Genomic DNA, 15,432 nt, shown 5'->3' with positions numbered 1-15,432 from the left:
AAATATTAATAGTTGGGAAATACATGTGTTGTACGATTACCAAATGAAACTAGGTGTTTACTTTTTAACTCGAGTAATTTACTAAAAAATTCACGTAATTTACGAGATGCGTGGATAAGTCATTTGGTCAAATGTAGGTGATGTACTCAAGACTACTAATTATTAAGATGATTATTCTCAAAGCTTTAGTGTCATTAAGTTATTATATATACCTTTTCTAGTCGTATGTTCGTATACAACGATTATTATTCAAAAAATTAGTTAGTGTATTGTGCTCAAACTTCTAATTCCGGCAACACTTGGACACTTCTTATCATTAATTTGTACACCTTTTTCGATATCATATATATATATATGCACATATAATATCATTTCTAATAAAAATTTTCATTGGATGGTGTTGCTAGTCCTAGAATTACACATATGCCCTCTTTGAAGATCTTCATGCCCCTCAAGGAGTGTCGGCTTAAGTAAGCATAATGAAATCCCTTCTTTCTTTTTTTTCTTACTACAAAAGAGATCAAGATATATTACAAAAAAATATAAATTAAAATTTTAATAAAAGAACACGAGTAATTCTAGAATTAAAACTATATTATCATGTGAGAGCATATTCTACGACACCATACTCGTTTCTTAGCTTAACATAGTTTTTCTCCTAATAATCCGCTCTCATTGGCATTTTATTTTTTCGGTTGTAGTATTTGCTCCATCTCATTGGCATTTTAAGCCAAGGGAAATAGGAATTGGCCACTGGTGTTTGCACTAATTACGGAAATACTACGGAGAACACGTGGAGGGAGCTTACTACGTGTAGTGGGTCCCATAGGCCAATGGCAGGGACTGGGAGAATTTCTTTCTGGACATTCATTGGTCGGACTTGGCTGATGTAGTCACCACTCAATAGTTGACTTGAAAATATTGAATGAGTATTATTTATTTATTGCGTAAGAATTAATCAAAATACTTATAAATAAAAATTTGTGAGTTAATTGTGGGATTAGTTTCTCACTTTTAGGTATTTTTATTGAGTGTTATACATCCAAGTGAATGGGTAATACTTATCCAATATTTACTCATGGATGACAGAACAAATTAAACTCCAACAAGTAATTCAAAAATACGGAAACAAAATAACATTTATTACCCATTGGAAAATGAATAAACTATAGAAGCACGAGATGTGATGTAATTGGAAAATATTAGACAGTAGAAATTCAAAGCTTCATAGTTAGAGCCAATTCGAACATGCATCAGTCTCAGCCAATATGCTAAGGAAAAATACGCAAATGTCATATTATGGATGTTTTGTCTACAATATTTCGGTTTTGCGAACAAAAACCTGTGATAGGACCAATCGAAATTGAAGGGCATGGATGTTTTGTTGAATTAAAACAACAAAACTTGGGCATGACATTGTATTATTGGTCGAAAGTTTTTGTATACGTTAACATGCAGTTTCTTAAATCAACATTCACTGATCTAAAATCCAATTGCAATTACTAACTACACGCGCTATGGTCTTTCTACGACTGCAGAGGGGAGACAAATCTCCGTAACATCAACGGGTTTCATGTGGAGTAGCAAAACAATAGCAAATTCTTTTCTAACATGAAATCATGAATTGCTTGCAAGTAAATGGGGATGTGAATGGACCTTGTCAAAAAATCTGGTAAAACATTCATACTGTCTGGTTCGCCCCCACATGCACCTAACAAGCCCACCAAACTCCCACGTATGAGAAAGTGGGCCCCAATTGGATACTCATGGGCCGCCTTAGACATTTCTACGAAACGACCACGGTCGTGTCACCGTGGAAAAGTCGGCAGTTCGGCACCGTCCTCGTTGCGCAACTGGTACCGGAAACTTAGCAGACACGACTAATTTAATTTGATTTGGGTCGATCTATAAAACCTTTCTAGCGTAAATTTTTTTTCATTCAAAATATTCGAACTCGAAACCGTACTTAATTAAAAGAAATAAACATCAATCCGCTCAAATCAACCCATCTTGATTCGGTCGGGCACCATTTTGAAGTTGGAAGGTTATATTAAGGTCTAGTTTTTGCTTTCTGACAAAGTGCAAACGAAGTTAAAATAGCAATTCCACGTTAATAAACCTCTCAATTTCTCACGGTATGTGTAATTTCGTATCAAGGTAAAAGCAGACAATCAATACCATCGATCGGTTAGGGGTTGTCATGTTGTGATTGAAAGAACATAGAAGGAAAGTAACAATAAAATACGGTCCTATCGTTGTTATTCTTCTTTCGTATTCATCCGTAAGTAAATTATTGAGATATGTTGTTCCACACGAAAAAAATTAAAAAATAAACCACAAGTTTATATGAGACTTGGATCCAGTAACGTATTAGCTTAAATTTTTAAATTACAGATGAGCTCAAGTCCTTGTAGGCCTAAATGAGAATTTTACATGATATCAGAACGGGTTCTGCTTTCACTCGCATGTGTGAGCTCACATCATGCTAAATTCGATTTCAAGGCCAGCCAAGAATACGTCTTATGTTAGTCAGGCTTGAAAGTGGCCCGATCCAATCCCAATGTAACTAAATATGCATCTCTAATTAGACCTGAGTGTGAAGCTCGATGTTAGTTTAGTGTTTGTCTCCCCTTATCCGAGCATAGAAGAAGATGTCCAGCTCGTGATCAGTTGTTGAGGGCAACCGTTGAAGGACACGTGGCACTTGTTGGACCACACATTGTCACGTGCGGACGGATATTGAGATATGTTGTCTCACATAGAAAATTTGAAAAAAAAACCGGATCTAGCAACTTATCAGTTTAAGCTTTTAAATCGCATATGAACATATTCAAGTCCGTGTGGGTCAAGTGGAAATTTTACATAAATGAAGATGATCCCCAAGCATTTCGAGCTGTTTCCAGGGGGATTATTTCGGAATTAACTGAGCCCCCTCAAATTCAATCTGCTGCTGGTTAACTTAAAAACTCAAGATTACAACATAGGCGCATGAGCTGAATGAATATTAATGGATTCTCCAGAAAAGGCCATTCAAAATCGCTGATGCGTGTACCGTGTAGTACACTAATCAGAAAAAGTCAAACCCACTGGATCATTCCAGCTCAATTCAATCTTTGTAGTGCCGATTCTCGTCGATTTCGAGGAACTTTGCAATATGCTCCGCCTTCTTTCCTGTACGGTGATCGTAGTATTCGACCACTGCTGCTCCTGCCAAAGCAGCTAGTGTGAGTGCTTGAGCATGTAACCTGCAGCAAAAACCGAGATATTAAGTGAGAATAGAAGCAATCCGTTATTTACAGCTTTGGTAGTGAATCTTGCATAATGGGAAGCTACAATAACATCAGGTACGTACGAGTATTGCTAGAAAACATATGAAAATTTTGTCTGGAGAAAATTCAAATGCTGTACCCCAATATGAATATGCCATGGAATTTCATGGAAGAGAAAGGAGAGGAAAACAGCGAAACAATCCAGTCAAACAAGCCATCTTTGGTCTGACTAACCGGTTCAGTTTCAAGTCATCGAAATATACTTCAATCAGAAAAGTTCTGGAGCTCTGCTTCTCTTCCATACTTTCTTTAACCACATAAGCGTAAATTGCAAAACGGAAGTTGGAACTCATAGAACTAAGAGAATTTGGAGACTCCAACATAGAAATGACCAGAAAACACATAAAGACTGTCCAAAAAGAAGTGAATTCATTTCTCTCTGTCCAGGTTATGGTACCATCTTGATGTCTCTTAAGTCAGTTTGATTCGAGAAAGAAGAGACAAGGGTTATACTTAGATTAATTGGATATCACAGTTCAAACTGAAATATATATATATATATATATATATATATCAAATTAACCCAAAGAATGTCATTATGCAGCTAACATTTTCCGCCTTTCAAAGATCAGAGATCTTAAACATAAGATCTCAATCCTATATTACAAAAGCAAAGCCACAGCAACTGTTTTCAATACTACAATTCTACTGAAAGAAGGCAAAATCATGCAACCCATCTAACTCGGCTAATTATTTCTTGACCAACCAGAAAATAATGCGAATTCTGATCCTTCTGATCCAAAGCCAGTATCACAGCAGCTATCCAGTATCATAAGAGGCATATTAAATAGGCTGCCATTAGAATCATAATATTCAGAACAATGGCTTCATCAAAACTCGAAAACCTTGAAATTGCAATTAATGCATATCTGAAGAGCTCAGTAGCTCAATTCTAAAACAGGAACTGCCCCAGAAAAAAGACTAACATCGGATCTGACGGAGGACATACGCATAGTCCTTTGACTCATCTAATTCCTCCAATACTTGCAGGAGACACCAAAAATCAACTCCTATTTTATTATCTATAGTTTATATTTTCCATGCTTCCAGAGTGTATTCAATCAAACTGGAAGTCTCAAACCAAGCAGCAAAAAGGGTTCATCCATTTCTCAAACATCATGTTTGACAATGTCCAGGTTTATCAATCATAAACAGGAAATGCATAGAAGGGCATCAGTCATCCTTAGGCCATCAAATCATTAACCTTACCGGCTAATCCGAAGCAGAGGTCAACCAAATGTCATTCATCTGACTGCATTTCCCGAGAGCAGAGGAATTCGGGGGTTACCTCGCATGAATGATCTTAACGCTGGTCTTCATGTTGGGCCGCGACCAGTTGTAGGCGATCGAACCCGCAATCCCGCTCAGCCACAGACAGCCTTGCCCAAAAATTCAAGATTTCCAAAGACAATCAGAGGAACCCCACAACGAAAATCAAGCAAATGGGTCAGAAGTAGAAGAAGAGAAGAATGTGATTACCGACGGTCCGCAGCTTGTGGTCGACGATCCACTCCCTCGCGGAATCAACAGAACTTCTCGCGTCCCCCATTGGCTGCAAACTCTCTTCTTCACGTTTTCTTGTGTGATGCGAAAGAAGACGCAGCAGCCGTTGGTCGGAACTTGGTCGGGGATGGAGTAAAGTGGTGAGCTGTTAAAGGTATTAGCTGAGCTTGCCTTTGCTGCTACCCATACGTGTCCTGGCTTTCGCTAGTTGAGCCACCTTCCTCATGGGCCCATGGCCCGGTGAGCCCGCCCATCTTCAAGGGCAGTCATTCGGCCAACCCATATCAAAGCGATTGTAACGCAACGGCTCACGTTCTCGCCTAATATATACTCATGGTAGAACTACACATTCCCCTTTATTAACTATTAAAATTGTTATTTTTATTATACTATATCTATTGCCGTATCTTGTAATTGAAGAAAAAAAATAAGCATTTGGTGGATTATCGGCAATTAAATTACTAATAATACACATTCCCATCAAGGTGGGAATCCACATTACCCTCCCCGTCAATAGTAATCTACATTACTATATGAGTAGAAAGGTAGATCGTCATGGTCCAATCAAACATAACAATTATGTGGGATCAAACATGGGAATAATATGGGTTTAGAGAATTTAAATTAACTTTCACAGAAATCACACAAATTTCCACATGCCAAACGCCACCAATAGAATCAGAAATGATATTTTTTGGGTCGGATTTGGTTCATTATATTTTTTATGCCCTCATGGATGAAGGATGTTGTCATGTTCGTTTTGAAGTTTAACATGTACAAAGACAGTTTGCCTTATTCCACTTTGATCGTCGTTCCAAAAGACCAACCTCATGAAGTCTTCATACGGTTCTTAGGGATGTCTCGAGAGATCATACAAAGCTGTCTTGCAAATATTTGGCATCTGTAAGACTGTAACAAGTTATACGAGATTCTATTGAGTGGAAAGATCTTATAATGTTATCATGTCCTGAGAGACCATACAAAAGCTACCTTAGAAAGATTGTTGGGTAGGCAAGGCATCACTTCAAATAGCATGTCAGGTCCACTTACCAGGCAAGAGAACTCTCTTTGAGTTGTTGATATTCTTGAACCAAATGGTTCATGGAATCTTGACGGTTTATCTTTCTCTCTCCTTGAGAATGTGCTAGCACCCTTGCGCAACACTCCCAGGAGCTTATTTGGGAGAGGGCAAGAGGATACCTTAGTTTGGAAATATTCTTGTAATGGCAGGTTTTCGACCAAGTCGACTTATTCTTTAGCTTGTACTCGAAATCCCGATCTTGTTAGCAAGGAGTGGCTTTGGATATGGAAAGTTTCAGCCATTCCACGCATCCACAGCTTCCTTTGGCTTGCTTGTCTTAATAGACTGCCCACCGCAAGTCACCTTAACATGAGAGAACTTGCGATTCCACCCCACTGCTCTTTTTGCCAAGACCTTGAAGAGACAATCTCACATGTTCTTAGAGAATGCCCGACAACTTGCACATTTTGGGCTAATCTTGGCATCTCGACTTCTAAGAATGGGACGTTTGGTCTCTCCCTTACTGATTGGCTCAAAATTAATTGTAAGGCTTACGAACCTCACACACTGAATGTCCCTTGGAAGATTGCCTTCCTATGCTTATGGACAATTTGGAAGCAATGAAACAAACTTATCTTTGATGGGGAGCACACACAACCTCATCGGTTTTGCGTAGAGCTAGCAGCTAAATTATTTGCCTCTCTTTACCTGGAAGATCGCAAACACACCACTTCCGTTCATGTCCAGTGGCATCCCCTTCCATAGGGATGGTTAAAGTTGAACACGAGAAGCTCAATTGCGGGCTCTCCAGGTATTGCAGGTGCTGGTGGTGTGTTTAGAAATCATTTTAGTGGTTGGATTAGAGGTTTTGGCCTCTCTCTTGGAGTCACCAATAGCCTTGTCGCGGAGTGTTGGGCCTAGAGAGAAGGACTTTGCATGACTTAGCGATATTGGCATCCAATCTCTTTGTGTTGAGATGGATGCCGAGGTAGTTATAGATCTTTTATTGGGGAATATCGAAGAAAACCTTATGCTAATGCCTTTGTTGTGGATTGCAGGACCTTTGCACAATCCTTCGCCAACTTCAGGATTCAACATAAGTTTCGAGAAGCCAATATTGTTGCAGATCATCTTACTCGCCTAGCTAGGGAAGACATGTACACTTATCAAGATGTTCAGTATTTTGAGACCCCACAAGTTCGGACTTTAGATCTTATTTTGGTTGATTATATGGGGGTGTCTAATACCTGAATTGTGTGTATTGAATGAGCTACTTCGGTGGGTTTTGGCTAACCGTTATTATTATATATTCCTTTTTTCTACCAAAGAAGAAAAGATATCATGTCACCGTTTTTGCATAATTAGCTTGAGTGTTGACCCAATGATTATGTCATACTATGATTTATAGATGGTGTGCGCGACTAAATTTCAAGTCACTGTAAAGGACAAGAAGAAATAATGCGATAAATATTTATGTATTTGATAATACAATCTCTATTTGAAAACTTGCAAATGAAAATGCAAGTAAATAGAAATCCTTTGATTCTTTTTCACTTGAGGGATGTCGAACAAGGCTTTGTAGCTTGTTCTCGTCAAATGATGTTTGTTTGTACCAGTGCCTTTGGGCTTGAATCCGATGCGAGGTTTTGAGCGAGGGCTGCATAGCTTGTTCTCGTCAAGGTTGAACCACCGAGGCCTTTGGACTTGATCCGATGTAAAGACTCGAGCAAGGGTTGATGCAGCTTGTTCTCAATCTCGGAGTGCTTGAGGAATCACGGCAGCCTTCGGTTCTTGAAGTCCTCCAGATTCTTGGTTCGGCAGGGCTTCGAGAGGGTTTTTGGGAGTTGATTTCTAGAGGAGAAGAGAGATACCGGCAATCCACGTGCTTTCACTCGATTTGCCAGTTAAAGATAGTTATTTATATTTTTTAAAATAGATAGTTATCTATCAAAAGATATTTCCAGAGTTTTCTAGAACCTTCTAGAATCTTCTGGATTTTGTAGGTTACGAACTATTTGGATATGATAAATATATATGAAATTAATATATTCATTTCAGATATTATCGATTTAATCGGATAATCCCGATTTTTATGTGGTCGAGTATCGACTTCGCATGTGGATGACACATTTCACGTATTAACAAGTCAAATCATTCGGCCTTGTGGCATTTTATCCCTCTAACCCTCGACTCCGAATATTAATACCTCATTTCATTAGGTACTAAAATAATAAGATGGCAATTTATAGTAGACATAAAATTTTCATGTCCACAGATGGGTAAGTGTCGGCGTTGACCCGAGAACTAACCAGCAAAAAATGCGATATCGGTGTAACTTCGGCTGTTGTGGCCAAGCTGTGGGGCGTTCTCACGGGGTTTGGAGCGGGCTTGGTTATGTGGGTACCGTCAGGTAGCAGAAGTGGATTCACTGATAGTTCGTGGTCTCATTACTTCTGGGGACCCGGGTGCTCATCGGGGCGTGAATGGTCTGTTGAAGTTAGACATGTCCACCGGAAGAAAAATTCTTGTGCAGATTGGTTGGCGAGGACATCTCTTCATCTGTTTCACTCTACCCCGCTTTATTTCTTCTTAGTTTTTTTTTTCTTTATACTAGGCACTTGCCCCCCGTTAGTCCATTAAAAAAAAAAAAAGAAGTAAATGTCACTGTATCATTCATTTTAAAATGGATAGTGTTATTTAATTTTGTGTTATAATGACCTTGAAAAATATATTCAGAAATGTATTGTGTAAACCGTTGCCGATTACAAAATTTCAAATCACTTATATTGCCACGATTATATTTCTACTACCAGTACATGTTGGTATGCGTATTCCCCGTTCCGACTTTTTACACTTCCTTTGTATGCTGTGACACGATATAACACGATATGAACAGTCTAACGTAGTCCCAAAATCCACCACCAAAAAAAAAGCCAATTGCCACACTTGCTGTCATTTCACTTCCATAACGCCTGAAGAAATGGAATGCCCCCCTAGAGTGGAATCCAACCCTGCAATTATGTGATGGCATTTGAGTTAACACTTAGGCGAAACTGTTTATTGATCATTCACTAACGAATCTGTCGATCGATCACTGACCTTTATCAGCCCAGCTTCGGTCCCACAAATGACAACATCGTTCGCTGTTAAGAGACTTGTGATCTTGCTCCCAGCTGATATTCTCCCAACTTTCTGCTGCGTTCCTCTCAGCCATATCTGTAACTCGTCACATGCTAATCCGTTAAAACAGTGCTTGAATATGAAGTAAGGAATTCCTGGTTACGCCATTATGTATCGAGCCCGTGGACTAGGGAATACTAAATTTTTAACGGCAGTCTGTTCGGGTTTCATGTTTTTCTAGCGCAGAAAAGCTCAGTTTGACACTGACATCGTCAAGTGCAGGAAGAACTTGGCAGAGCTTGGAAGTTGGAACAGAAATCGGGAAAACCAAGGTAGGTAGGAGCGCTACTGGGACTTGGAACACAAAATATGTGATCTGATAGTGAGTTAAGTGACCGATTTTCCTGAAAGCATTTAATCACCTGAAGGACACTCGGGCATGAAGTAGAAGACAGGTACACAAAGTCCTCGACCACTCCCATTGCTACAACACTTGCCGCCCTTTCCGCTGGTATTTTCGTCTGGACCTCATAGTTCCTTCTCCATTCCTGTATTATGCTTTTGTTAGTTTTTCGGAGATTTCAGGACACGAGTTATTTATCTTAATAATAACGCTGGTGGCGTTTTGTGTTCCTTACCTTAATGTTCGATCCCTCGACTCCTGAGCCTGCAGTGTAGATCCAGTCTTTGTAGGCGAAAATCGAACTTATCGGCTTTCTCTGCAGCATCCACCTCTTTGATGCCGCCTTGATCTCTCGTTCCCGGTAATTTGCCAAAGCTAGTTCCTGTAAAAGGGTGAAACCATGGTATAACCCGAGCTGTTTCACAAGACTTAATTCATCAAATCGAGTTAAGGATACAAACCTACCTGTATGCTCGAGTCCTTGCAGCCCGCATAAATCTTGCCTTGAATCACACTCACACACTTCACCTTTCTGCTCTTGCATATTTCTTCAATCTTTCTTGACGAATCCAAGGCCTGAAAAATCAGTTTCTCTCAGTAAAGAACGATCATAATCCCAAAATACTTCAATATACTGAAATATTGTCAGAAGAATGACCTTAATCCCATGACCTTGAGGAACAACCAAAATCATTTTCCCATGTGTTTCCAACTGCTTTATCGGTTCATTTATGCTTATCACTTCGATGCATTCCAGTTTCCTTTGGATCATTTTCCAAACCTGCAATAGGTGCAAAATCAATTCTAGGAGAACATTTTTGGTCATCTATAAATGAAAACGGTCTGGTAGTAACTATGCCCAATCCTGGATAGGAGTACGAATGAAACTCTGCTTAAGACAATCGAGCGGGAAAGATTTACGGCCTTCTCCTTACTACCTTAATCGTCCTATCAGAAGATCCGCTTAAGAGGTTTTCTCCGTGCTCAAAGAGTGAGAAGCAGGTTACTGCCTTCTTGTGCTCCTTCCGGTCCCACACTAGTGTTGCCGTTTGCCCTTTGATGTCCCATACCTTGATTGATCCATCGGAGTGCCCACTCCATAGCAGCCCCTTGTAGTAAATGAGGGCATTCACGGGCCCACTGTAACTTTGGCCTGCCTCGAGAACTTGCGTGTGGACGCAGGAAATCCTCTGTTTCCATCAATTTAGTCAATTTTTCATGCTCGAACTCGAAAGCATATGTTGTAAGATTTCGAAGAGCATTAACTAACCGATTTGTTGGGAAGATAATAATCTGCTACTTTATGCAGTTCCTCTGCCATCCATGAGATTCCGGAAAGCCGTCTCAGGGATTCCCGAACACCTTCTGAGAAATGAACTAGCTTCTGCATCCCTGTACGTAGTATACAAAGAAAATATATGCCTTACCTGAAGCATCAAGCCAACTTCATTTTATTCATCCTCGAAATATTATTTACCTTTGCCCGACCCATAGTTATAGATGCACAGCAATGCTAGTACCCGCTCTTCGAGGTCTACACCAGGATGTAAGAACTGCTCGAGCCCACCGATTATTACGTCAAAAGCCGAGTACCTCAGGCCATGTGGGCCCTTGGAGATCTCAAATCCGAGCCAGGCAGTTGCTGTTAAATAGTCTCGGCTGATCTGCTTGCTCTTGCTCTTCAAGCCCTTCCCGAGGGTTTCAAAGACGGGTTTCCCAATCAAGATCACACTCCTCGCGACTTTGCTGCACCATGAGTCCGTCTCTGTATCCTGCATTCAAACAGTTCAATTTTGTTTTTCATCTTTATCGTTGCTAGCTCTCAAGTGAAAAAAACATGATGCATAGTCATCCCGATCTTCCATCTCCTTTTCTTGAACAACAAGATAAGGTAGTCAGTATATTATTGCCCTTCATAATACTTTTTTGGAAACACAAAACACTGTCTTTGTTTTCTAAAAAAAATGAAGACAACAGAACTCTATACACTCAAAAAGCCATAAATCCTTCCCGATTTACCTGTAGGATTTGATCCTCCCAATCGACATCCCTGATCAAGTTCCTGTGGTGACGTGAAGTTAATCCAGCCTTTTTCACAAGCCATGGTATCGTGTATGGTTCCCCTGTCCAAGCGTAAGTTCCCCCGAGATTGGATAGAATAAATGCTGACAGCTGGTCCTCTTCAGTTGACATAGAATCGAGTAAGACCTGCATAGCTGCTTCACTGAACCCGCTCCTGCTTGGCGAGTTATCCTGCAGAAGAACAAAAATTTGTTGAGAAATAACTGTAACTAAAGGGATAAAGGGTCATAGTAAAATTTCTCAATCCAAACTCACGAGCACGTCTAATTGAATCAATAAATTCGCGGCAAACAGTCGGTGATGGGATTCCAAGCTTCTGACATAGAGCAACAAGCTCTGCATAAGGTTCGCCCCTCCTTCTTTCCGTACCCTATGCAATAGGCCTACGGCTGCCGACCTGCCGAAAATGATCAATCCACGTAAATAATTTATTTTCCGGTAGTTGTTCATGAAAATCGAGTTAGTCATATCAAATATGCACTGTGCTCTCATCAAATTTATTAAGCTTTCAGATAAATCAGTTGGCTGGTTGGGCTATTAGAGCATAAGTTTGAATTTATTGCAATACGAGTCCCACCTGGGCATGCAAAGAATTTCATGGAAGAACTCAAGTGCAATCAGCTTTGCTTGCTTCTTCTTGCTCTGCAGAAGACCGAGAAATGGAGCCACGGGAGTAAACTGCGAAATATGGGCTCTGCACTGCCCGTCGAACCGCATACACTTCACAATGATCGTTGCAAGTGCTATTGACTCCTCCCCACCCGAATCCCTTGCGACCTCGATAAGCCCATGGAGAACACGTGGGGAGTTGATCACAGCCAAATGGGTTGTGTTCGTAGAGCAATCGAATGCGGTGACTAGCACCTTAATAATCATCAATGAAGCCACAGGAGGCGTCAGCGGAATTTCTATTGCCAGCTTGTTGAGCTTACTGTAATTGCTCCTGGAGCAGATCACCTCCACTAAAGTTGGGAGGAGCTCCAAGGTCTTAATTTCCGTTGGAGTCGGTTTTATCAAGTATATCAGAGTTGCCGCCTCGTGAACATTTCTCTTTAGCGCGTTCGCAAGGTCACATAACTGAAGACCCTTCCTTTTAATGTCCCGTAAAACCGAGTGGTTTCCTGAGGCAATAGTTGTGAGAATACAAACCGACATTCTAACAAGCCTCTCCTCATTGGAAGTCGATATTGCAGTCAGAAGCTGGTCGAGGATGACCTCCTTCAGCATGGTGTACTTCACTCCTTTCTTGTTGTTCAGCATCTCATAAATTGCTGTGATTTCAAGTACAGACTCTTCTTCATCGAGCTTAGCCAGTCCTTCCGAGAAACAGAGTTTCGAGATCACCTTCTCAAATATTACCAACAGATCGGTTTGTGGGTCCTTTACTGGACATTTTCTGAGGTTGTCTTTATTACTCGATGAACTTTTGTGTCTTTTCCGTGGAGCAGCTCTTCGGGATGTGGCGGCTATCTGATCGAAAAGCTGTAACTCCTGCTTTTGGTCTCTGAGCTTCGAGATGGAAGAACTGAAATCATTAATGGGACTTGGAACTTTATGAGGCACGATATTAGTAATTTTCACTTCCGTGACACCGTAATCTCCATCAAATGGTCGATGATGAAAGGATTGTGATAAATTCGAGGGATAGACTTCTTTGCTCAGCTGCATCCTGGATAAGTCGAGTATACTCAAAAATACAATTTCATCTCAAACCAACAGAACAGAAGTACCGAATTTTTGTTAAACATACCAATCGCTTTTTGCTTGCTGATCTTTCGCTAGAATCAGCGCATATTGTTTTGAGCTTTTAACCTCCTTATCTTCCTGGTTTCAAAATGAGATTTAGTCACAGAAGGTTCAATTTGAATAGAAATGTCGATGATCCCTTACCTCCTCACTTTCTTCAATAGCAGCATCGATAGGTGAATAACTCGAAGACGGCGAATCCAACTCTGAATCCGTCTGCGGTTCCTTCAGCATGTCCTGGAGCCTTTTCTTGGTTTCCGTGCTCGTTTTTTCCTCTTCATCACCATGGGTATGAAAGCCCGATCCTCTATCGAAGTACCCATGATCTTTTGTCCAATCTAACTCATCAGCAGGATCTCCCTTCAGTGATTGCTCCTTCGAGAAATGTATGGCCTTTTCCACAACATGAAGCATGAATGAATAGTTGGAGACTCTTTCCATTAATTTGTTCGAATATCAGCAACAAATTACGGATCAGAACTACTAGAGGGAGTCGGTTCGACCATCTAAACAAGCTTACCTTGGAATCGGTCACCTGGAAATGTCCATTCTCATTCTCATACAAAGAGTCATCGGAACTCTTGGATACTGTATCCCTGCTCAAGAATGCAAATGCTCATCAAGTTAGAATTACTAACTCCGTCAAGCGCAATCGAATATTTTTGGGCTCTCATTCTCTATGATAAACTCAAACTGAAACAATGCCTTCATTTTGACATGTTTATGATGCCTACTTCGCAGAGTTTTCGTTGTGAGAGGCATATCTGTCAAAGCAGAGGTAACCTAACTACAAACACTATCTACTATTCCAAATTCAATGCATTACTTTTGAAATCTTTCGTTTTCCAGAGTTACGACCGAGGACGATATTCAGTAATGCATATGAGGCGGCCTTCATCTAACAGTCTCTTAAAAGCTGTTCGTGATTTCGAGAATTGGAAGCGACTTTTAACCGACTTATATCCGAATTTAATCAGGTGAACGGGGGGGAATGGATTTACCCAGAACATCCTGATTCATTATCCGGCGGATCCCGGCCGCTGCATCCGTTGCCATCCTGCCCCGGGAGCCTCTCATTGTACAGCACGACTCGATAATACATTAGCCGGTCTCTGTACCTCCTAGCGAGCTTCCCAATAGCCCCCTCTTCCATGGCTCGGTCCTCGCCAATTTCCCCGGCCGAAGTCGATTCCCGGGCCCTAGAAGGGAATAAAGACTCACAGAGTTCAGGAGCAAGTACTCCGCCAATGAGCCCTGGGGCGACGAGGAGTGACTGGACGAAGTGCATTGCAACCTGCCAGTCATCCCCCTGCAGCCTCTTAACCACGGCGAGGTAGAAGTACGACAGGCCGACTAAATACCCATTCGGGATTCCGGACGTCGTCCCATGTTCCTCGAGCAATGCCGGGACCTGCAGCATCTGTTCGGAGTCCTTGAGCCGGGTATCACTCTCCTTGGGCCGACCCTTCGCCCTCATCACCGACTCAATCCCCTCAATCCCCCAGTAGAGGTTCGATATCACAGAACTCTCCGAAAACTCGAAGAACTCCATCTCCTTCCGGGTCTCGGCGAGCAGGAAGATGCATTTCGCCTTGAGATCGTTCCACCGGTCAGGATTCCCCAGGAGCCTCCCAATGGACTCATTGATTGCGGCAATCACAGCTCGAATGGAGTCGGGGTCTAACTTATCGGAGTTCGATGCGAGCTGAGGCATCTTCGAGCGGCAGGTTAGTTCATCGGGGGGGTTCGGGTGGGGATAAGAATGTGGAGGAGGGAAGTAGGAGGGAGTGATGTACGAGAGACTGTCAGGGGCAGAGAATGGAACAGTGTTGCTCGTGAATTATCCGAGGAAACGCCCAAAGGAGAGGCGGGTCCCTTCCGTTCCAATCTCATTTTCCCACCGTTTTCTGCTAAAACAGAGAAGACAAAACGATCTACCGTTGCTGGGTTCCTTCTCATGGAGGGAAAGGGAAGGAGACAAACCAACAAGCAAGCAAGACTTTTGCTACGGTCTGATAAGTCTATCCTACTCCTTCCATTGGTTACTTCTCTTCTGGTTACCGTACATGTTGTCTTGTCGTATCAGATTTAATTTAAGTAAGTCCGAATTTTAAAAGCTAATTCCATGACACAGCCTCCCTAAGCTACGGGGTCCAGAGGGTTTCACCCTCCCTATAATCCGATGGACCGAGAAGTAAAAGATTACTTGTATGTTGGTCGATTTCTGG

The 15,432-nt window shown here is 41.4% G+C and overlaps 2 protein-coding genes across 2 annotated transcripts; both read right to left on the bottom strand.

Annotated features, from left to right (window-relative positions):
• Positions 1 to 2,784: 2,784 nt before the first annotated feature.
• On the bottom strand, positions 2,785 to 5,050 carry LOC116204549. Its single transcript, XM_031536725.1, has 3 exons — positions 4,809 to 5,050; positions 4,618 to 4,708; positions 2,785 to 3,245 (listed from the first exon to the last, which is right to left on the bottom strand). The coding sequence occupies exons 1-3, from the start codon at positions 4,876 to 4,878 to the stop codon at positions 3,107 to 3,109; spliced, it is 300 nt and encodes a 99-aa protein (XP_031392585.1). The 5' UTR covers positions 4,879 to 5,050; the 3' UTR covers positions 2,785 to 3,106.
• Positions 5,051 to 8,567: 3,517 nt separating this feature from the next.
• LOC116210387 (putative E3 ubiquitin-protein ligase LIN-1) lies at positions 8,568 to 15,097 on the bottom strand. The gene is made up of 16 exons (XM_031544255.1): positions 14,206 to 15,097; positions 13,725 to 13,800; positions 13,349 to 13,597; positions 13,209 to 13,282; positions 12,036 to 13,127; positions 11,714 to 11,855; positions 11,396 to 11,629; positions 10,854 to 11,148; positions 10,647 to 10,768; positions 10,315 to 10,566; positions 10,035 to 10,157; positions 9,842 to 9,952; positions 9,612 to 9,758; positions 9,396 to 9,521; positions 8,953 to 9,069; positions 8,568 to 8,864 (listed from the first exon to the last, which is right to left on the bottom strand). Exons 1-16 carry the CDS (start codon positions 14,916 to 14,918, stop codon positions 8,847 to 8,849), a joined length of 3,891 nt encoding a protein of 1,296 aa, XP_031400115.1. The 5' UTR covers positions 14,919 to 15,097; the 3' UTR covers positions 8,568 to 8,846.
• Between the last annotated feature and the right edge of the window lie 335 nt (positions 15,098 to 15,432).

The sequence above is a fragment of the Punica granatum genome, chromosome 1 (assembly GCF_007655135.1).
Source record: "Punica granatum isolate Tunisia-2019 chromosome 1, ASM765513v2, whole genome shotgun sequence".
NCBI classification, from domain to species: domain Eukaryota; kingdom Viridiplantae; phylum Streptophyta; class Magnoliopsida; order Myrtales; family Lythraceae; genus Punica; species Punica granatum.
The sequence above is the reverse complement of the archived record's forward strand: the minus strand, read 5'-3'. Positions and strand labels throughout refer to the sequence as shown.

What these genes read in the sequence shown, in the direction of transcription:
- LOC116204549 (XM_031536725.1), bottom strand. Translation starts at nt 4,878, where the DNA reads ATGGGGGACGCGAGAAGTTCTGTTGATTCCGCGAGGGAGTGGATCGTC. An exon ending in CCACAAGCTGCGGACCGTCG is followed by an intron (nt 4,709 to 4,808) that starts GTAATCACATTC and finishes TTTTTGGGCAAG; the next exon opens with GCTGTCTGTGGCTGAGCGGG. An exon ending in GTTAAGATCATTCATGCGAG is followed by an intron (nt 3,246 to 4,617) that starts GTAACCCCCGAA and finishes TTTTTGCTGCAG; the next exon opens with GTTACATGCTCAAGCACTCA.
- LOC116210387 (XM_031544255.1), bottom strand. Translation starts at nt 14,918, where the DNA reads ATGCCTCAGCTCGCATCGAACTCCGATAAGTTAGACCCCGACTCCATT. An exon ending in CTATTGAAGAAAGTGAGGAG is followed by an intron (nt 13,283 to 13,348) that starts GTAAGGGATCAT and finishes TTTTGAAACCAG; the next exon opens with GAAGATAAGGAGGTTAAAAG. An exon ending in CAGCAAGCAAAAAGCGATTG is followed by an intron (nt 13,128 to 13,208) that starts GTATGTTTAACA and finishes CGACTTATCCAG; the next exon opens with GATGCAGCTGAGCAAAGAAG.